General features: G+C 40.3%; 2 protein-coding genes, 2 non-coding genes and 1 pseudogene across 7 annotated transcripts; 2 read left to right on the forward strand and 3 right to left on the reverse strand.

Annotated features, from left to right (window-relative positions):
- The first annotated feature begins 593 nt into the window (after nucleotides 1–593).
- Nucleotides 594–5,711, forward strand: bnip1b (BCL2 interacting protein 1b). 2 transcript variants are annotated; one of them, XR_015719721.1, is made up of 7 exons: nucleotides 594–721; nucleotides 2,096–2,188; nucleotides 2,308–2,399; nucleotides 2,645–2,752; nucleotides 3,623–3,741; nucleotides 3,839–4,301; nucleotides 4,771–5,711. XR_015719721.1 is itself a non-coding variant. In XM_006784904.3 (6 exons), exons 1-6 carry the CDS (start codon nucleotides 638–640, stop codon nucleotides 4,033–4,035), a joined length of 693 nt encoding a protein of 230 aa, XP_006784967.1. In that variant the 5' UTR covers nucleotides 594–637; the 3' UTR covers nucleotides 4,036–5,711. The 2 variants fall into 2 exon arrangements, 1 of the variants encoding a protein (XP_006784967.1); XM_006784904.3 differs by having other exon boundaries at nucleotides 3,839–5,711.
- On the reverse strand, nucleotides 5,546–11,218 carry stc2b (stanniocalcin 2b). Of its 2 annotated transcripts, none has more exons than XM_035905321.2 (4): nucleotides 10,986–11,218; nucleotides 9,187–9,329; nucleotides 6,872–7,083; nucleotides 5,546–6,605 (listed from the first exon to the last, which is right to left on the reverse strand). In XM_035905321.2, the coding sequence occupies exons 1-4, from the start codon at nucleotides 11,119–11,121 to the stop codon at nucleotides 6,278–6,280; spliced, it is 819 nt and encodes a 272-aa protein (XP_035761214.1). In that variant the 5' UTR covers nucleotides 11,122–11,218; the 3' UTR covers nucleotides 5,546–6,277. The 2 variants fall into 2 exon arrangements, with proteins under 2 accessions (XP_035761214.1, XP_035761215.1); XM_035905322.2 differs by lacking the exon at nucleotides 10,986–11,218 and adding an exon at nucleotides 10,651–10,809.
- A 6,058-nt stretch (nucleotides 11,219–17,276) lies between these two features.
- On the reverse strand, nucleotides 17,277–17,348 carry trnad-guc (transfer RNA aspartic acid (anticodon GUC)). The gene has a single exon. It is a non-coding gene; the product is annotated as a tRNA-Asp (tRNA).
- A 2,084-nt stretch (nucleotides 17,349–19,432) lies between these two features.
- Nucleotides 19,433–20,666, forward strand: LOC102786720 (uncharacterized; annotated as a pseudogene). The gene is made up of 3 exons (XR_015719694.1): nucleotides 19,433–20,099; nucleotides 20,188–20,259; nucleotides 20,353–20,666. The product of XR_015719694.1 is annotated as an uncharacterized LOC102786720 (transcript).
- Nucleotides 20,667–22,297: 1,631 nt separating this feature from the next.
- On the reverse strand, nucleotides 22,298–22,369 carry trnad-guc (transfer RNA aspartic acid (anticodon GUC)). Its single transcript has one exon. It is a non-coding gene; the product is annotated as a tRNA-Asp (tRNA).
- Between the last annotated feature and the right edge of the window lie 174 nt (nucleotides 22,370–22,543).

A 22,543-nucleotide genomic window follows, 5' to 3' on the forward strand; every position in this document is an offset into this window, starting at 1 on the left:
AAAAGGGAGACATTTCTGTCTGTGTCTATTCTGTTATCTTGACAGGGTTACTGCTGGGAACACGGGGCAGACATGGGCCTCCTTTTTCCTTTACAGGATTTCCACAAAATTAGCTGGTGTAAAAATGACACAAGACCCCCCTTTTCAGTACGTACTGTTAATACTAACACTTAGTAGAAAAAGTAATAGTACAGTCTCTATCCATGATGTTGATGATGTTAATAAAAAAAAGAGTATTTATATTAGTAACAGCCGAGGCTGAATGACTTTTAGTAGCTTTTTTTTTAGATAAAAATGCCACTTTTGAGTCTCTAAGTATAGTTTATATATTACAAACTTAAAAATTATTTAGTGGTTCTGTTTTATATGATGTTTAAACATTTGAAAACACATTTACATTTCAGTGTGGATCCTGTCTGTCCAATAAGTAAGGATAAAATTATAGTGGAGCTACAGAATGATAAGTAACTGAACATTTTTTATTTTAAAAAAAGAATGATAAAATCCTATTTAATATTTTTTTTTGTTCCATTTTAAGTAACATATTTATTTATTCCACGGATTATTAACATCCGACTACCGTTGGTCCTTCGTCTTTACCTCTTTTGGACCTCCAGCTTGCCATACAAAAACAACAATGGCGTCTTCTGCGGATGTTCACGTCCGAATTTGCGCACAAGAAATTATCAAATATGATCTGGAAATTAAAGCTCTCATTCAGGTAAGCAATGAAGAACGAGCGCCTTGTTTGTCCTTTCATCCTGAGCCATTTCTGAACCGTTGGTAACTCTGGAGAGCTGGCAGAACATGCGCACAACAAGTCTTCAAGTTGAGCTAAGAAGAAGCTAACGTTAACTTTCCGACAGTCAAAAGACACAAAACATTCTTGATTTTATTTTAATTAGGCAACAAATCATTCCTGACACAGTTATAATACTTTTGAGTAATAAATCTCTAATTATTCAAATAACCGAGAGAAGAAAATGATCATTTATTATCAGATGTTATTTAAAAAAGTTTTTACGACGCACTCTTTGTTTAGTTCTGCGTTCGTGATTACCTAATTAGTAAGGGAAATTAAAATAAGGTAAAACAAATTGTTTTAGAAAATGTAAATAATATGAATATAAAAAATATGTGAATTTTTTTTTTTTTAATGGAGAAAAATGTGCTAAAATGTATACTGTATATCCTGAGCCAGATGGTGGAACGTGAGCTGAGGTGCAGAGACACCTGCCCTATCAAAAAGTGACCGCCAATGTTTCTTTGTCTAATGTCTTTGTTATATTGCTAAATAGCTCTAGTCAACAGGATTTAAAAATGGATTTCATATATAAAGTAATAAAAAATGACATATTTTGCAAGTATTTTTATGGTTCTACATTACATTGCAATCAATCAAGTCCTTTTGGCCATTTAAAGTATCTTTATACAGCTGTTATATTTGTTTAGATTTCTGCTGCACTCTTGGCCAGATCATCACTGACAACTGATGTCCATTGGTGAGGGCCAGAATGTAGAACAACCACTAAATCTCTTTTCACCACAGCAGGCAATTACAGTGCCACATCCCCTACTTCCCCTTCCCCTCTCAAGACCCCGAGTTACTTTGAACTCCACCACTTGGGGGCAGCAGCTCATGTGTAGTGGACACACCATTTCTCTGCCGCAAACTGCTCCACTGCAAGCTGGAGGTCATTGCTCGATTCAACCACCAGAACCACATCAGCAAAAAGCAGAGATGAGATCCTGAGTCCACTGAATTTGACTGCCTCCACCTCTTGGCTGCATAGAAACTGTCTTCCAAAAAAACTTGTGAACAGAATCAATGATAAAGGGGCAGAGCTGGTGGAGTCCAGGATTCACAGGGAATGAGTCTGACTTGCTGCCAAGCACTCAGTACACTGTGTACAATGACAAAACACTTTATAACAATGGACCAGATGTCTCATACTCCTAAAGCACAAGCTCCTTTGCTCACACAGAGATATGTGCATTTCTGAATTCACATGATATATGTCTTACTCGATGTGATATAATTATAAAATATAACTAATACATTATATTTAACTCAATGTGTGTGTGTTGTCTGTAGGACATCAGGGATTGTCCAGGACCTCAGTCTGCTCTTGTGGAGCTCAATGCTCAGGTCAAAGAGAAATTCAACAAGCTGAGGCTCAGAATTCAGGTCAGGCCTGAGCTACACATCCACCCAGTGCTGCATCTGACAGTTTGTTTGTTTTTTTGCTTAATATTGGATCTGTGTCATGTGATGCCATGATGTTGTTGTTTTTTTGTTTCTTCCAGGATCTGGAGCAGATGGCCAAAGAGCAGGACAAAGAGTCAGACAGACTGGCCATCCAAACAGAGACCGAGAGCCAGTGGAAGCAGATGCTGAGGTGTTTAGACACAGACGCACACAGACCCATCTAAAAAAAATAAGCCTGTGCAGCACCAGTCATTTTATTTTCCCATTGAATCACTTGCCTCGTGTCCCAGTGAACATGTTGTTGGTTTCTGTTTTGTTGCGATGATAATGTAAACGGGTAATGCAGACACAAGCGAGCACTTAAGATGGAAAAAAATCTAAAACAGAAACTTTCAGTCTCAAAATTGTTCGCTTTTTCTTGTCTGTTGATTTCAGCAACCAGACAGCGTGGAGAAAAGCTAACCTGGCTTGTAAACTTGCCATAGACAACATGGAGAAGGACGAACTGCTGCATGGTGGGGAAAACCACAACACCAGACATAGGTAAATATAGTTTCTGCCAAGGCTCTGCTACAGAGCACTGTACTACGAAGACAGTTCAGTGTACCCCGAGTTTGTTTGCGTTATGTAGATTCTCGTACTTCTACACCTGGTTAGAGCTGCTGATATGCAGTCTGAACTTTGATCAGTGTTTTTTGAATATCTGCAGCCAAACAGGAGGAAATTAATGTCACCTGTATTAATTTACCTGGTTTCTGTTTAGCTGTAAAAGGCTGATGGGGTATTATCATTACCCTGCTGGGCAGAGGCATCATACACACCTTGAGAACAAGGCTGCTTAGGATTTTCAAACTGATACCATAGTTTCTGTCAGTAACTTCTATCTTCTACTTCCTGTAGTTATTACCATTACACTGTTTTCTTCCTGTTTTTAAGCCCAGGCCACCAATAATATTTCTGTTTTACACAGATGTGTGTTTATGTTTATGGAGTGTTATCAGATGAATCACAGTATGCCAACTATGTCAAAACAGCTAATCTGATGTACACTGAAATACAGATACACTTGTTAACATCTGTAAAACTATCTTTTGTCTAATGTCTGTGGTTTAAAATGCTTTCATGAACGATTATTAAATAAGATTTCTTTAATTGTTGCTTTTGGTAATTTGTGATTTAAAAAAGTTGATTAAAAACTGGCACAAATGAACCAAAAAAGATAAATGAATATAAAAATAGAGTAGCTAGTTCCACTGGTGGTAGAAACACAAGGTTCTAAACTACTTAATGAGAAAAAGATTCCTTCTAGTCTCCAATAAATCACTTTAATATAATCTAATAATAAATTAGGCATGTCAGGACCCATCTGCAGTACTTCACCTGCTCTGCTCTGTTTGTGTGTTTTTGTCTCAGGAAAGCAACCAAGGAAAATTTAGTGGAAACCAGCAGCAACATCACAGAGAGTCTGATGTCTATCAGCAGGATGATGTCTGAACAGGTGAAGCAGAGTGAGGACACCATTGGCACGCTAGGTAAAAATCAAATTTTATGTTTCAGTCTCCTGTCCACATTTCCTAACCGATCCTCCTAAACCCTTAATGCCTTTAATTCTTCGTCCTCCTTATTCAGCCACCTCATCCAGGACGGTGCAGGAAACCAACGAGGAGTTTAAAAGCATGACAGGAACCATTCACCTGGGCAGGAAGCTCATCCTGAAGTACAACCGGCGGGAGCTGACAGACAAGCTGCTCATCTTCCTTGCACTAGCCCTCTTCTTTGCCACCGTCCTCTACATCCTCAAGAAACGTCTCTTCCCCTTCATTTAGTCAGCCGCCTGGGTCCGTCACCCGCTGGATCTGTTTTTCCTCAAGGACGTGGGGACTGGCTTGGAAGGAGTTACCACAGTGAATTGTAGGAGGTATGAAGTAGAAGCATGAACCACATGGACTCTTAGAAGCAGCACTGAAACTGGACTGTAGGACACAGAGGCGGCGTGAAGTGGGAACGTGTTACTTCTTACATATATTATGCAATATGAAGGGTTGGAAAATATCTGAAGCTCAAGATCCACTTCAGCAGTGAAAGGAGCAAAGTGAGTAAAACTGACATCCAGAGTTTCATAGAAAACATTAAGAAGCCACAGCCTGCCTCGAGTAGATATGGTTATACAATGCATTGTCAAAAGTTTGAACGCATGTTGCAAATGGTCACAGTTGAAGAAGGGATCTGCTGCTTTTTAGCCTTTTCCTTGATGCCTCACACTGCCTACCTGGTGTTACAGTAAGGACTCCGTTATCTTAATGTGACCATTTCTATCATTCTGGATGATTGGTCTTTTTCAGAAAGCCTGAACTTGAGGAAATTCACGTGTTTACATTGAAATTTACATTAAATTGAAGTAAATACAGAGAGCTTAAAGGTTCAGATGCTCATATTTTCCAAATTGTGTGCAATTTTTGAAATGTTGATACCTTAAAGCACACTGTAGGTTTAATAATGCAATAAGACAGATCAGATCAGCAGCCTGTATGCTCATGTAATTTCTCTTTGTCCCCCTTCAGTCCAACGTAAAAGGAAGAAAACGTAGTCTGTGATTCTGCCCTCATGTCAGTCATGTTGAAAGGTTGGGAGTCAGTGACTAAAGCAAGGGACCACTGGAGGCTTGTTTTAAGCCTCTATTGCTGCAAATAAAATCCATCCAAAGAGGTGATCTGCGTGACAAAATGTTTCAGCTTATGCAAAATATTCACTTCCAAGCGAAGGGCAACCTTATTTGAATTCAGCTGGAGCTTCACTTTTACGGAGACAGGAAGAAAAGGGGGACAGAAAAGTGAGCAACATTGTACAACTCCATCTACTCCTGTTGAGTCATGGTTGGTTTCTGTGCTGTAGTAGTGTCTGACTTAAGCTGTAGAATTAAAGAAAGGCCAGTTGAGAGAGGAAGGAGGAAAAAAAAAAAAAAAAAAAAAAAAAGCAGGTTGCCCTCCTAGAGTCCAGTATTCTACATATTGCACCTTTAATTCAGAACTAGTCAGGGTTGCAAAATGCACCAACCTTTGTTTTTGTTTACTTTTGTTATAAAGTGTGAATGTGCTCAGGAGAGTGCTTTTTTTTTTTTTTTTAAATTTGTTTACTTCGTGCCTTCCTTCCAGACTACTGAACCAGTAATCCGATGAATGATTGTTGCCCTGAAAGGTGTCAGATTGTGTGACTGTTAAACAAAAGCCCTGTGGGTTTAGTTCATTTAAAAATCTCAAGCACCAGCAGATGTCTTAAAACTCAAAATATCACAGTTTGAACTGCAGTGCTGTTAAAAGACTTGTTCAACAGGATAGGACTGATTTAAATAACAGATTTTTGTTCATCAGTATCACTTTATTTTAATAAAATTCAAATAACTGTTCACAGTGTTTGATCCATTTAAATACAAAATGTACAACATTCTTGACACCAGGGGTCTGTATGAAATGTGAGCATTAAAAATACATTTCTAACACATTGACCAATGAGTGCTTTCCTTTCTGCACACTGCCCCTCATCTGTTATCTCCATGGTACACAATATGACTTTCTCCATAAATACAAAAGCAGATTCATAACTCTGAACTTTTACACAGCATCACAACATTTTAGGAACAAATTGAGCAAGTGTTTTTCATGAAACAGTAAAGTGTCCCAGTTTAAACACTTGGTATGTTTTCTATGTTCGATACTGAATAAAATATAATGCATTCTAATGTTATTTAGATTTTACACAGAGTCCCAACTTTTTGGAACTGGGCTTGTAAACAGGATACTGACTTTGAGCCATGAGCTACACTTGACCTACTGATTCCGTGTGTGTGTGTGTGTGTGTGTGTGTGTGTGTGTGTGTGTGTGTGTGTGTGTGTGTCTGCTGCTGAGCTGCAGTGGTCTACTGTGACATTGAAGTGAGGTAGATAATTGTTCTTCCATCCTTAATGGAGCACAAATGCCCAGCAGATTGAATAAGTTATGATGCATTACTACACTGAATACTTTTAGCCACTACTGCTAGTATTATAGAATTGTGTACTCAGTTTCCATCTGTCTATGGAGGAGTGACACTGGATTTCTCAGACACAACTGAACCAGATTCTGTTGTGTTGTCTATATGACTGAGCCTGGTCCTGTCCTCTGGTTTAGCCTCTCTGATTGGTTGCTGCAGGGGTCCCCCAGCAGTGACGAGCCATGGTGCACTGGTGGATGGGGAAGTGCTTTGGTGGAGGGTATCAGATTGGCAGAGGGGGCAGTTTCCAGCAAAGCTGCTGCAAAGCGACCCCCAGTACTGCTCGCATTGTTCACGCAAACGGCGTCCGACCCACGTCCTGACCTCATCTCCGCACTTCAGCAGGAATTTCGTCAGCTCCACGTATGGCCTGGCAGGATGCGAATACATCAGGGTCATCAATAAATACTTGGCTGTTTTGTCCAAATGTACATTTAGAAAAAATATCACTTGCAGGAAGTGCCAAAATCAACAATAGAATAATGTCCCAGTTTTATTCATTTTTCCATTTGAGCAATTAATGACATAATTGTGAATGCATTTATTTGTACATACGGCTATATCTATATCTCCATCTATCGAAACAATAAAATTGTGGCTGTTAGTAGTTGATTTGTGTGTGTTTGTGTTTCTCACCCGGGGGGAAACATTAGGTGGAACTGCACCAGGTTTTCCACGGTGTGCATGTGATCCCGCAGTACCAGGCAGAGCTGGTGTTTGGTGTAGCACTCCCTCTGAAGCACGCACACCATCTCCTTTATCACTGAACACCGCCGGCTGATGCAGCTGAAACGCTGCCGCAGCCCCAACGCCATACACCGCAACATGTCCTTCACAAATGATTTGCCCTGCGAGAAAAAGGAGAACAGCGAGTGGACGATTACAGGGAAACCTATGATTTTTTTTCCCCCCACAATGTTTTATTGCAATAGTCTTTTCTATCAGATTCAAACACTTCTATTTAGTTTTTCTATTCTATTATTGATTTATTATTTAAGTCCATGTTTTATTTATCATCTTTTCAGTCATCTATAAAGTACTTTGAGTTGGTCTAAGTTCTATGAAAGTGCTATGCAAACAAAACAAACAATTTATGACAGCCTTAAATCAAGGGGTTTACCTGAAGTACTGTTTAGGAAATGCAACCATTTTTATACACAGTCCTCGATTTTTAGAGGCTGAAAAGTAACAATTTTAAAATAAGGAATTTTTTAAAAAAAAGTTTGATTAAAATGGTTTGTAGTCACCGACTGTGTGACGTCTAGAACTGTCGGACATCACCAGATGCTGCATTTCCTCCCTTCAGATGGCATGTCAGTCCTATACTGAAGCCACCTTCAGTTTAAGCTCGTTTGTGGCTCTCTTTAACTTCAGTTTTATCTTCAGAGGCTGAAAACCTGCTGACTTGGCCATTGAAGAACATCCAATTTCTTTGCATTGAAGAACTCTTGTGCTGAATTGCTAACGCGACAGCTAATGCAATACTTTTTTTAAATCCCTTGAATTAAAGCTAAAATCAGCACTTGAATGATTTGAAGTCTGTGGTGGTGTCCAGAGACCAGAAAACCAAATGCTCTGTGAATGGGGTCACTGTGAAAAACATTAGTTTTCGCTGTGTTGCTGTATGAGCTTTACCTCACAATATAAAGTGCCTCAAGGCAACTGTCTTTGTTATTTGGTGCTATGTAAATAGAACTGTATTGAAAAATAACTTTACTTACAGAGAAGGGGTGAGGTTAAATAAATGTCCACTTCTTCACACTCCTTTTTAGTATGTAAACTAAATATCTTTTAATTCATTTCACTTCATTTTTGTATACTTTAAAAGGAATATTTTTCCTCAATTACATTCTGTACACTGTTGGCAGTTCTAACAGATGCTGGGGTAGGCTCTAAAAGCCAGACTATCCTCATCCACTTTTACAGCAGAGAGAGAGAGAAAACAAACCAAAAAACCAAACCCAAACCACAACATGTTGACAGCCTGGCACAAAAAACGTTTGACCTCTGTGGATGCTCTATATGGATCTTCATGATAGCTGGTGAACTCGCCCAATCGTCAGTGTATTTGTCCAACTGCTCAACTGGAGTAAGGTCATTTGGTGCTGCTAGCGCATTAGTACAGTATGTGAGGAAAAACAAAGATATAATAAGAGAGTGGCTGTGCATGTACAAAGACAAATTTGAATCTGTGAGTTAAGCAGTGAAGAAAAACAACAAAACATGTGGCGCTGACCTAAACAAATTTCAGATTGTCATCTATACCCTCAACAAGTGACCCAGCAATAAGTGGTGCACACCAAGAATGGTAAAGGCCTAAATGCTTGACCCCTACATTGAGGGGGATCCAGTGGCTCTGTAATGCTGTGGGGGGGCTTTTTGCTGGCACGTATTGGGTCTTAGGGGATCTGCAAATCTCTACAAAATTCTTCTGGGTGATCATCTTTATCATGTTATGAAACATTTCTACCCCAAAGGGAAGAAGCACTGAAGATGTTTCCTGCAACACTTTATCCTTTAATCCACGACCATCTGTATCAGGTACATTCACTCAGAGATCCTCAAAGAACATCATCTTCTGTTTCTGCTCAAACTGGGGACACATTAGGCCTGCATCATTTTCTCATACATTTCTATTCTAGTAATGTGGACAGGATGTTCCTGTTCTCTCCTTTCACTTCCCCTCTCACGCTGTGCTGTAACTGTGCTGCCATGCATAACGATACACTGCTTCTTATACAACAAGCATTCCTCACAAACGAGCGCAATGATGGAAGGGATTAAATGAAATAAAAACACGTATCCAGATATGCCTTCTCCAACCCTGCCCAGGCAACTTCTGAACTTCCCCTCAGCCTGTCAGTTAGTGCCCCACAGGCGTAACGACACAACTGACTTAATGTGTTTATTTTGAGTGTGAATGAATGTGAGACATATGGGCTTATCCTCACCTGCAAGTTGTAGTGTCCAGCATTGTGCAGCAGAGTAAGACATATGTGGTCCAGCCCTTTGATTTCACAGGAGCTGTTGCTGAAACACTGAAACATCCCACAGCCAACATCACCTGAATTCAACAGGCAACTCTGGATCTCCTCTATGAGACAGTGAGAGATCAGCATTAACTTTCCAGGTTAATGTGCCAAATAATAATATAATATTAAAAACAATACACATCCACTGTGAAGCCTCCGACCTTTGGCCCTCACTTTTCAGAAATTAGTATCGTGCCATACTGCAAATTTTTCATATCAATCCAAAACAAAGGACATGCAGGGCCAGTAATAATAATAATAATAATAATGCTTTTAACTTAAACAGGCAGCTTATGTAGGGGAGAGAAGTGTGTCATGATTTAGTAGATGAATCATCCATTTGCAAATTCTGATCCCATTTTAATGACCGCTAAATTACTGTGCTTTTGTTTACTTCCCACAATAATTAATTAAACAAAGCACACCTTTCAGCTTTTCATATATTTTGACACTCATGTTTTTGGAGAGGTATACATTTTTCCATTTCCAAAACAAATAAAAATAATGTATTAAAAACAATTCACTGGGCTACATACTGAACTTAAGAGGATAGAAACAAAGTATCGATCCTGTCGAGCTAATATCGATCCAATAGCAACGTTGGTATCGACAGTATCATGTTTGGATCATCCCCTCAACTCTATCAGAAACCTATCTGTAAGTGTATGGAATGTAAATAAGAGGATTTAGACAATTAAATGTTAAGTAGTACTTTTTGATCAGCTTTCCTTATAGATTAGACACAAAAGCACAACCAGAATTCATACATAAGACACACTGTCGATTTTTGAGAAAATGAAAGATTTTAGTGAAAGGTTATAGTCCGGCAAATACGGTATACGAGTTATGTAAGGTAGTTTGTTTCGGGCCAGGAGGATGGCAGACAGCACACAGTTTCACACACTCTTCATTTTGCACTTTATGGCGCTGTTGTAAATGGTGAAAATACTAGTAGTGCTAGTTGCACGGTGTCAACACGTTAACGAGGTAACCGCTAACGCGTTGACGCCGTGCAGCCCCACGCACTGGGCGATCCGCGGTAACTCGTTAACGGAGATTTGTCGCGTTAATACGGTTATGGCGTTAACCTCATTTACACGTGTTTAACGCTGCAGCACTAAAATAGTAATCTCCAAATGTTTTCTTTTTACCGACCAGAGCCTCTTTGATAACAGGCGCGTCCATCTTGTCGTTAGCCGCAGGTGAAGCGGTCCTAGCTAGAAGCATACTTTAACGGGTAAAATAAAGTGGCAAGCCGTCTTGGCTTTATGAATATGAGCTACAAGCATACTCTGATGGGCAAAGTTAAGTGGCAAACCGTGATACTAACTTAACTTTGTGCTGGAGTTACTATGACAGCAGAAATGTGCATAAACTACTTACGGTAGGACGTGTTGCCAAAGTAGGATGGTTTGTCAGAACACCGGGAAAGGGATACAGAGGGAATGTGCATGGACAGGGTCGAACCACCGGAGTCGCGCATTGAATTACAGTCACCAACAGCACAGGAGGTTAGAGAGGCGAGCGCGGCCAACAGGTTGTCTTACAATGAGATTAAATGCGCAAGAAGGGGGAGAAAAAAGTAGTACCCCTCAAGCTCCTTTTTTTTCCTTTTAGGGCCAACAAGGGCCTCAGGCATGCGCGTCATGTAAAGTTTTCTTCAAAACGCAGTTTCCGACGCTTACACGACCTGTGAAGACTTGCATGTGGCGGCTCACCTGTGCTCTGCGAAGAGAGGCGCCTTTTCGTCTGGCTCACTTCTCTCTCCTGAACATCATGCTGGTCGATGGTCAGCACATGACACACCAGCAGCAGAAAAAACACAGTGGAGACAGCGGACGCGTTCACCGGCATGACTGAGGTCGAGTCAGCGTATGTGCGGTGCTCTTTTCTTCTCTTGGTAGAAGTTCGCGCAGCTAGAGCTCGAAGCCTTCGAATAACTTTACTCTGTGACGAGGAGATCGAGGCTATATATATATAGAGCCGCAGGAGACCGGCGCGTTCACGAAGGCTGGAGCATGGGTCTCCACCAATCACAGCCTAGCGCCGTGACCGCGCAGCACTTGCGCAGCTGAAGGTTTATCATTGATGAGAGTGAAAGAGGAACCTCCACCCCCTCACCCCAGCAGAAGATCCATGAATTTGAAAAGAAACAGATAAAAGTAGTGATTTCGGGGTTTTGTTTTGTTTTTTGGTTTCTTGGTAAAAAAAAAAAAAAAAAAAAAAAAACCCTCGAAGAAGGACCCACGGAGGAGAGAAATGGGGTCAGGCAGAAATGTGAAGGATCACGTTGAGCGAACACAGAAAAGAAAGTGAATCCCATTCCCATCAGCTCTCCCCAGAAGCGAAAATGTTCTTATAGTGGCCGCTTGTTCCTCCAGAGTCTGCGGGGGTGTGTTTGACGGCTTGCAGCTGCTTTCTTGGCGAGGCGCAGAGACGTGCAATTAGGAATGTGTCAGACGCGCCCGGGCTGCAGCACATGGGAAGAGCACCGCGTTTTTTCAACTGTGAGGATATCCTACAGTTTTCCTACATCATATTAGCGTGAAACAACTTCTGCGTAAACACGCAGCATTTTTATACTAAACATCCAGGGACACTTTCACACGCGAAATACTTAATCTTTTATAGATCTCACAAAAGCCACTAAGAAGCAGGGCAGGTAGTATGACCCGTTGTCCATGAGGACTGCTGCTGAGACTGCACAGCAGCCCACTCCGCTTTTTGAGACATTGTCCCACATTGTGATGTGCTGATCTATGGCTACATCTTTACTGACAACCAAAGAAAATGAGCAAACAGAAGTAGAAGTACCAGTGCACTGCAATAACTTCTAAAGTAACAGTTTTAGAAGTTCTTTTAATAGAAAGTGAAAATATAGATGTGCACAAAAGAGCTATTGCATAGCCTCCATTTACATTCCCAAGACTTCAAGTCACAACTGATCTAAAGTAAAATAGTAGCTATAGTTAATTCTCCTTCACATCTTTGATACTAAACCTATAACCTGCACAGTTTGTGCATGTTAGGAATATCAGACCACCTTCCAGTAATCGCTTCATATTATTTCACCCTAATGTCACCAAAGAGACTACTGGAGCTGGAGGCAATACTTAATGATTAATTTGAGAATACTTAGATACTTATCTGTGTGAGACTTAGTTACACATTCAAATTATGAACCTTATGCAGGGTTTGGCTGTGAATATAGGCACACATTTGCTGGCAGAATATACATGCCATTCTCTTTGAATTTTGCACCCAACAAGACTAATTAGTGTTTAACTGCAGAGGCTAGTCAGGTTGATAGACTGAATGTTGCCACCTATTATCAAGTTTTTTGTTTGCTTCCCGTGAACAACTGGACAATCAAAATTGGGTCAGCAGAGACTCAACTAATGTTTGATCAACTATTAAAGAACAACTTCAACTTTTTAACACCTTTAAGCCTAGAAGAAGCAACTTTTGAAACTTAGGGAACAAAATAACTGGGTTTGCATCAGAGGTTAGTGAGGGTGGTCTCTGCCTATGCAGTCACCCTTGGATAAACCCACCAAATATTCAACTTGAGGTCAAACCACAGCTTTATTGAGATAAACTAAGGTGTCTAGACTTTACATTAAGAGAACAAGCAAGGTCGTCAAATGTCATTTTGACATTGGGGAAAGAGTTAAAGAGAAATAAATCCACCAGCACTATCTGATATCAGTTAGAAAATAGTGCCAGTGCTCATATCATGTAAAATCACTCAATATAGCCAGACCCCCTTTAACACTTTATACCAACAGTAACCATAACCTCATGTTATTTGAGCAGGAAGGTGGAGGAGAAGCCAAAAAACCCCCAACGTGTAACAGAAAACCTGAAAAGCTGAATACATGCATGAATAGCCTGTCATTCACAGCAGTCATGCCCTTACTTTTAAGCCTTGATACAATTTAAAGAAGTGAGTTTTAGCTGCACATGAACCTGCAGAGGTAACAGACGTGAACCAGTCAGAGTAACTGCAGTGGCACCTTTGCATATGCATGTTTAAGAATGTGTACAGCTCTCTCCTTTTACATTTATTTTTGCAAAAACTTTCAGCTGTCAGGACAGATTTTTTTCCTACAAAATCATCATGGCCAAATAGATTTGCAATAATTGTAGTAAAGATTAATACTACAATATAAAAATGGATATGGATGGATATGAGATAATCAAGGAGAACCTCTGCAGTCCTGTGTGGATGCAATTTGGTCTAGAATTTGTTGGACAAAGGAAATTATATTAGATTTTATTTACAGTGGCTTGCAAAAGTATTCGGCCCACATTTTGTCACATTACAGCCACAAACATGAATAAATTTTATAGGAATTCCACGTGAAAGACCAACACAAAGTGGTGTACACGTGAGAAGTGGAACGAAAATCATACATGATTCCAAACATTTTTTTTTACAAATAAATAACTGCAAAGTGGGGTGTGCGTAATTATTCAGCCCCCTTTGGTCAGAGTGCAGTCAGTTGTCCATTGCCTGATGAGTGCTAATGACTAAATAGAGTGCACCTGTGTGTAATCTAATGTCAGTACAAATACAGCTGCTCTGTGGCGGCCTCAGAGGTTGTCTAAGAGAATATTGGCAGCAACAACACCATGAAATCCAAAGAACACACCAGACAGGTCAGGGATAAAGTTATTGAGAAATTGAAAGCAGGCTTAGGCTACAAAAAGATTTCCCAAGCCTTGAACATCCCACGGAGCACTGTTCAAGCGATCATTCAGAAATGGAAGGAGTATGGCACAACTGTAAACCTACCAAGACAAGGCCGTCCACCTAAACTCACAGGCCGAACAAGAAGAGCGCTGATCAGAAATGCAGCCAAGAGGACCATGGTGACTCTTGATGAGCTGCAGAGATCTACAGCTCAGGTGGGGGAATCTGTCCATAGGACAACTATTAGTCGTGCACTGCACAAAGTTGGCCTTTATGGAAGAGTGGCAAGAAGAAAGCAGTTAACAGAAAACCATAAGTCCTGTTTGCAGTTTGCCACAAGCCATGTGGGGGACACAGCAAACATGTGAAGAAGCTGCTCTGGTCAGATGAGACCAAAATGGAACTTTTTGGCTAAAATGCAAAACGCTATGTGTGGCAGAAAACTAACACTGCACATCACTCTGAACACACCATCCCCACTGTCAAATATGGTGGTGGCAGCATTATGCTCTGGGGGTGCTTCTCTTCAGCAGGGACAGGGAAGCTGGTCAGAGTTGATGGGAAGATGGATGGAGCCAAATACAGGGCAATCTTGGAAGAAAACCTCTTGGAGTCTGCAAAAGACGTGAGACTGGGGAGGAGGTTCACCTTCCAGCAGGACAACGACCCTAAACATAAAGTCAGGGCAACAATGGGATGGTTTAAAACAAACATATCAATGTGTTAGAATGGCCCAGTCAAAGTCCAGATCTAAATCCAATCGAGAATCTGTGGCAAGATCTGAAAACTGCTGTTCACAAACGCTGTCCATCTGATCTGACTGAGCTGGAGCTGTTTTGCAAAGAAGAATGAGCAAGAATTTCAGTCTGTAGATGTGCAAAGCTGGTAGAGACATACCCTAAAAGACTGGCAGCTGGAATTTCAGTAAAAGGTGGTTCTACAAAGTATTGACTCAGGGGGCTGAATAATTACGCACACCCCACTTTTCAGTTATTTATTCGTAAAAAATGTTTGGAATCATGCATGATTTTCGTCCCACTTCTCACATGTACACCACTTTGTATTGGTCTTTCACGTGGAATTCCAATAAAATTCATTCATGTTTGTGGCTGTAATGTGACAAAATGTGAAAAAGTTTAAGGGGGCCGAATACTTTTGCAAGCCACTGTATTTATTTTTAACACCACTACAGTGGATTTTAAATCAAACAATGAAGATGCTGAATTGCAGACTTGCAACTTTAATTTAAGCAGTTTAACAAAAGTATTTCATTGACTGTTTAGGAACTATGAATATTTTATTACACAGTCAGCCATTCCAGAGGCTCAAAAGTAATCATTCAGACATACAAACATAACTGAATTGTTTTAAAAGGTTGTTTAAAAATCATTTGCAGTCATTCCCTGCCTGATGTCTAGATCCAACGGACCAATGTCTTTGTGAAACCAATTATGGACCTAACTGTACGTGCCCACTCATGTGTGTCCGTCCTATGAGCCATAATTTATATTTCTTGTTAAAATATTAAGCAATGAAATTAATTCCTAAAAAAAAAATCAGATGGTACATTTTGAATAAAGACCAGCCTCCGATGTCCTATTTTTCTTTCCTCATCTTGCACTCTATTGGTTGTGGTTAAATGTTTTGACTCGTGTCTTGGAGTTTCATCAGAGTCTCCATACGAGCTAAACAAATACCTCATCCCTCTTACTCTCACTCTACTGCTCAACTACTGGCAGCTTAGCTTCATCTTCACTGCATTCAAGTGGCCTTCAGCAAGACTGACTGAGAAACATTGTGTGTGCGTTGCAGCAGGAGGTCAAGGAAAAAAGCACAGAACATGTTTGTGTGTGTGTGTGTTCATGCAGGGGCCCAGTATAGGAAGACGTCCTCTCACACGGGGTAATATTTGGACATTTGAAGACTATTTTCATAACTTTTCAAGCTGATTCGGCCTCCCACAACTTGTGGTGACCACCCACACAATGACCCTTCACCGCCAACAACAAACATGCACACTCGCATGTTCAAAACATCACCAGTGCACACACATCGCTGTGCAAATAGTATGTATGCAGGGCCTTCTTGTTCTTGCCCTCTCATGATAAACACGATCCATGTCTGTCTCATTGCATACACAAATCAGACTCACTACTAGATGTAAGATGTTTATGTATGTGTTTTGTACAATAGGTTACAAAACTCGGACATCTTTAGGGATGATATAACTGGTTTTAAATGTCCCAAACCACAATGACTGCATTTTTTAATTTATGTCACTAATGTAGCCATAATATAATTCAATAAAGTCATATTTTCAGCCAAAGCTTTTATTTTTAATCATTATTGTTTCATCAAAACACCTTAAAGTGAGGTTAGATGTTCCAGTTGGCTCTACATCTCTGTCGTGTTTATCTTCTTTTGCTTTGATTTCTACTAGATATCAATAAGAAAACATGTTTTTTTTATGTTCAGTTGAACATCTATAGATGATCACACGTATCACAAGTACTGTATTGATAGACAGGAGGATGGCGGAGGATGACCAATGGATCTTACACAGTGCAAACATACACACGGTGCAAGTGTGTGGATCACTCACCTGCCGAAAACAAGGAGTAAAATCAATAATATTAGCCGCAGTGACGCACAAACACACTCACACACTAAGCCGGCTGACTGACTTTAGGATTAAAGCCAGAGTTCATCGAGGATTTCAGAGTGACGGGGCTTCTCTTCAATGAAAACTGTAAGCACAAGAATCCCAGAGGAAGGGACACTGCTGCATAAACTTGGATGCTGATGATGCACATGACAAAAAAACATGTTTGAGTTTTTTTTCAATTTATAGTTTTGATGGTGTTTTTCCAGTACAGAAAAACCATTCATGGTTTATGTATGTACCACACATACACTGCTGCATTTTTTGGCAATGATTTTCAATTAACACAACCGAGTAGCAGTTTAAATGTTGGAAATGGTGACAACCCGTGCACAGAAGACCATAGTGGACAAAAATATATTACATCCGTAGTAGTTTAGGACTGCCATAGAGAAGGAATTGGAAACCATTTTGGTAAATGATAGGTGGATTAGTTCTTATATAGCACTTTTCTATTCTACCTGAGCACTCAAAGCGCTGTCCAGGGAGAGTTTTGAAGCTACAGTTTAGAAAAGTTCGGTAACTGTCATGTGTTTTAATATTGTTTAATTCCTGAGTCTGTTCAAGGAAACCCTGAAACATTAAGCAGTTGAGGACGTTCCCAAGGATGTCACAGTCTGACGTTTAACATTAAGAACAAAAACGTAAAGCCTCCCCGTCGGGGAATCGAACCCCGGTCTCCCGCGTGACAGGCGGGGATACTCACCACTATACTAACGAGGAAGGTGCTTTCGGACTCGTATGTTGCAGTACCGATCGTGACCCAAGTATGTCTTCAGTGCGATAGTATCGCTGTTTCCCTCGTTTTGATACTTCAACTTGTGTACGCCTGTAATGTGTATCAAGTTTTACGTGCAAACAATAGCGAACAGAGATTAGAATGACTAGAAGCCTCAACGCAGAGTTCTCTATCGTCAACGAAAGAGACAAAACCTCTTCCAAAACAACCATAATGAACGTATCATGTATAAAGTCGAAACAGCGCCAGAAGACAATAGTGGACAAAAATATATTACATCCGTAGTGGTTTAGGACTCCCATAGAGAAGGAATTGGAAACAGTTTCGGTAAATCGTAGAGGGACTAGTTCTTATATAGCACTTTTCTATTCTACCTGAGGCTACAGTTTAAACAAGTTCAGTAACTGTCATGTGTTTTAATATTGTTTAATTCCTGAGTCTGTTCAAAGAAACCCTGAAACATTAAAGTAGTTGAGGACCTTCCCAAGGATGTCACAGTCTGACTTTTAACATTATGAATGAAAACGTATTGCCTCCCTGTCGGGGAATCGAACCCCAGTCTCCCGCGTGACAGGCGGGATACTCACCACCAAACATGACTGTATAAACTCGCAACAGCGCCAGAAGACTATAGTGGACAAAGAATATATTACATTCGTAGTAGTTTAGGACTCGTTTTGATACGTTAAGTTGTGCACGCCTGTAATGTATATCGAGTTTTACGTGCAAATAATAGCGGACAGAGATTAGAATGACTAGAAGCCTCAACGCAGAGTTCTCTACCGTCAACGAAAGAGACAAACCTCTTCCAAAACAACCATAATGAACGTATCACGTATAAACTACAACAGCGCCAGAAGACAATAGTGGACAAAAATATATTACATCCGTAGTGGTTTAGCACTCCCATAGAAAAGGAATTGGAAACAGTTTCGGTAAATGGTAGATAGATTCGTTCTTATATAGCACTTTTCTATTCTACCTGAGCACTCAAAGCGCTGTCCAGGGAGAGTTTTAAGCTACAGTTTAGAAAAGTTCAGTAACTGTCATGTGTTTTAATATTGTTTAATTCCTGAGTCTGTTCAAGGAAACCCTGAAACATTAAGGACGTTCCCAAGGATGTCACAGTCTGACCTTTAACACTACCTCCCCGTCGGGGAATATTTTTGGCCACTACGGTCTTCCGGCGCTGTTGTGAGTTTGAGATGCGGCGGCACTTTTACATTTCGGGAGAGAACAAGTAACTCACCGCGCGCAACACATCTCAACGATCCTCGTTCATTGATCAAAGGTAAGAAACGTCGTTTAAAATAAGAGTAAACCAACAGAATACATTTACAGGTGTATATTACAGGTAATAGGCGTGTTGCGATTACTTTTACGAAGCATCCATCGCTTAGTTGAAGACGGTGGGAGTTTATCCGCTGTTGTAAAGTGGCACAGTAAATCATGAATGAACCTGCTCCTTAAATAAATTGCGTGTTCCATTGACGTGTTTTACTGTTAAATAAACTTTGTAGGTTTCTGACTGCTGTGACACTGACATTACTATAATGTGGTACAATTAAATAACCGATAAGTGGCTTGTTATGAGATGACATGCTAAATGACTGAACCTGCTTTAAAAAAATGTATTGCTTTCATGTTGTAATGGTCAGTCACCTTATCAATGCCAAAGTCTGTCTTGATATCTCACTAACATGAGCAATGCCCACTCGTTTATGAATAAACACGATAGCTTAAATAGATATGTTGTTAATCTACCAGCAATTCTTATGTGCCATGACTACTAAGCAGTTATCACAAATTTTGCAGATATGCCAATAATCATTCAACCATGAAAGGTTTTTATTTACAGACAGAACAGTTTGTTATACCCGGAGGAAAAAACATTTTTATCGCAAATGTTGTCAATGTTCTTTCAAATTGTGTCTCTTTATTGTTCCCCTGCATCCTGCTGTTAAACCCAGCCACAATGTGCAGCAAGATTATAACCTGAAATGTCTTTGTTTGTGTTTGGAATTAATTTTGTTTAATATAATTGTTTATTTTTTCACTGCATGTCAAGATGCACAAGAAAGTTGCGCCATATCCAGGGAAAATCTCTGTGGCGTTCCGCAAGGGGCCACTTGGATACCTTCTCCAGGACCCATCAAAAGAAGCTTGACAGATTAAAAATGACCTCAAGCTTCAGGACAAGTCTGCACCTGTTAGGAAGGACGATGCTCTGACTGTCATCTATCAGAGAGGAGGGGATGCCTCTGACATGAAGGAAGTGCAGGGAGAGTACATCCTGCAGTTTGAAAAATATAAAGGGAAATCTTTCCGGTGGCTTCTGGAGAATGATGTCGGGTACACCATGTACCTGATCAAAGATCTCCAGAAGCAAGAGGCTGCAGGGACCTCTGTGGAAGAAGGGCATGGCAAGGAGAGCTTGCATTCATTTGTACAGTATACCCTCAGCTTTACAGAGTTAAAGACTCTTCTGGACTAGGAGACCAGCAGAGTGAGTGTTGCAGCAGAAGCCTCTGAGGATGATCAGCTGGTTGGCTTTGGCTCACGAGCCAAGAGCACCTGGAAGGAGATTTGGGACGGCAGAGGTGACGGCTATGCAGACTTTATCATGAGGAAGAGCTGCAGTCAAGGAACATGGATGCATAAGCTGCAGCAGTACCTGTGGAAGAAGCAGCAGTCTGCACCTGCTACTACAAATGCCCCAACTAAACAACCTCTTGGTAAGTTGTTTTAATAATATTTTAATAACATTGTTGACGTGAAATATAAATTCAGTGCATATTTGTCTAATTATTGCCTCCATCACAGGGATGGATGAGGATAAAGACCTGGAGGATGCAATGCTGAGCATCTCACCTGTAAAACTACACATACAGAGCTGTAAGTACTGCGTTATTACTAAATGTCAGAAGTGATAATGGCTAAGAGTGTTTCTATCTCATATGCCCCTGTCCTCTGTCTCTGCATATATAGTCGCTGTGCCAGCAGCAGCAGAAGGGTCCACACCCAGAGGATCTTCAGGAGCAAACAAAGGTTTTCAAATGAAAGTTTTCAGAACTGGAGTAAAATAGTTTTACATGAATTGCTCTGCAAAGCTGAGCCTGAACGTGAACTTTTATATATTGTCTTGTTCTTGTTTTTGTGTGTTCTGGCGATGTTCCTCTAATAGTATAGTTGTATGCTGGCTGTATGGTGGAAGAAAACAGTTGATATTGTACATGAGACAGTTTTGTTCTAGTTGTGAATGTTTCTTTTGTTTATATAAATAAAAACTGATTGTAAATATAAAAGTGTAAATAAATAGTTTTCTGCAAAAGTATCAACAGTTTTCTTCTTAAAGTTCACCTATATGTTTATATATCTGTGTGTGCTCACCATCGGGTAATCAGTTTTAATAAGTTGTGAGTGCTGGCCTTAAAGCTTACATATTATTTCTAAATCACTTCATGTAATGTTAACAAGCCATCCTTTCTCTAGAGGAGTCTCACAGCTTTTATCTTCATAATCTTTCTGTTTTCATTTATATTATTAGAAACATGACTGCTGTCTTTTATCTGTGTGACTGTACAGCCTGTTTCAGAATTGACAACCACACGATGTCTGAAGTTATCTTTAATGAATGCAGCACACAGCTGGAGCTGCAGACAGTTTCTCATTTCTGGTGATAATATTTTTGATTTAGGTATTGTTGCTTGCTAGCTTGAAGCTTATCTACAAAAGCAGTTCAATAAGGAGAGTGGAAAAACTGAACATGATTTATTGAGATACAGAAATAAATGGAACTGTTTGGCAGTTAAGACTTCAATGATCCATCATAGCAGAAAGAATCACAGCAGTGATAGGATTTTGCACAACCACCACCCAAGAGTCAACATGCTGATAGTAATGAAGATGAAGGTGGAGGCTGGGACAGGGTTCTGAGTGACCACAGTGAGGAGGAGAAAGGAGAGGAGGCGGGCTGCATGGCTGCGGATCTGAAACGCAGAAGCAGAAGAGCAACAGATTTAAAGCATGCTCGGTGAAGGCAGGCAAGAGCATGACTGGAATAAAGTAATGATGTCAGTACTGAGTTTGTGCTGGAAAATGAAAGATATAAACTAGCAGTTTATGGTTTTAGCTTTAGTCTTTGTATTAAAAGTTGGATGTGTGCATAATTGTAGACTATATGTCTGGTATGTATCATCTCAAAACTGTGATGATACAGTTTAGTCTGAGTGATGTACTTTGTAACAGTATAGGTATGCAATGCAGAAAAATTGCTCCACAGGCCATAACACTATATAATATAAATAAAATGATAATCAAATAATAAGAAAAAGCAAAGTGTAAAATAAATGTTATCCACAATAAGTAAATTGAAAATGGTGTTTAACTTTTGATAATGTAGCACAACCTTTGTCCCAACCAGGACTCGAACCCGCGCTCAGACAGTTCAGTGTAAAAAAAAAAAACAACCCATTTTTTCCAATGCCCGAAAAGCTGCCATTTAATTGGCTGTTTCTCCGTTACACCATACGCGATGCCCCCCCCCGCGTGACAGGCGGGGATACTCACCACTATACGAGGAAGATGCCTTCGGACTCGTATGTTGCCGTACCGATCATGACGCAACTATGTCCACAGTGGGATAGTATTGCCGTTTCCCCGTTTTGATACGTTAAATTGTGCACGCCTGTAATGTATATCAAGTTTTATGGTAGATGAATTAGTTCATCTATAGCACTTTTCTATTCTACTTGAGCACTCAAAGCGCTGTCCAGGGAGAGTTTTGAAGCTACAGTTTAGAAAAGTTCAGTAACTGTCATGTGCTTGAATATTGTTTAATTCCTGAGCCTGTTCAAGGAAACCCTGAAACATTAAGAACGTTCCCAAGGATGTCACAGTCTGACGTTTAACATTAAGAATAAAAAGGTAATGCCTCCCCGTCGGGGAATCGAACCCCGGTCTCCCGCGTGACAGGCGGGGATACTCACCACTATACTAACGAGGAAGGTGTCTTCGGACTCGTATGTTGCAGTACCGATCGTGACTCAACTATGTCCACTGTGGGATAGTATTGCCGTTTCCCAGTTTTGATACGTTAAGTTGTGCACGCCTGTAACGTATATCAAGTTTTTGCGGACAGAGATTAGAATGACTAGAAGACTCAACGCAAAGTTCTCTA

This window comes from Neolamprologus brichardi, chromosome 10 (genome assembly GCF_056152115.1).
Source record: "Neolamprologus brichardi isolate AB-2024 chromosome 10, ASM5615211v1, whole genome shotgun sequence".
Classification (NCBI taxonomy): domain Eukaryota; kingdom Metazoa; phylum Chordata; class Actinopteri; order Cichliformes; family Cichlidae; genus Neolamprologus; species Neolamprologus brichardi.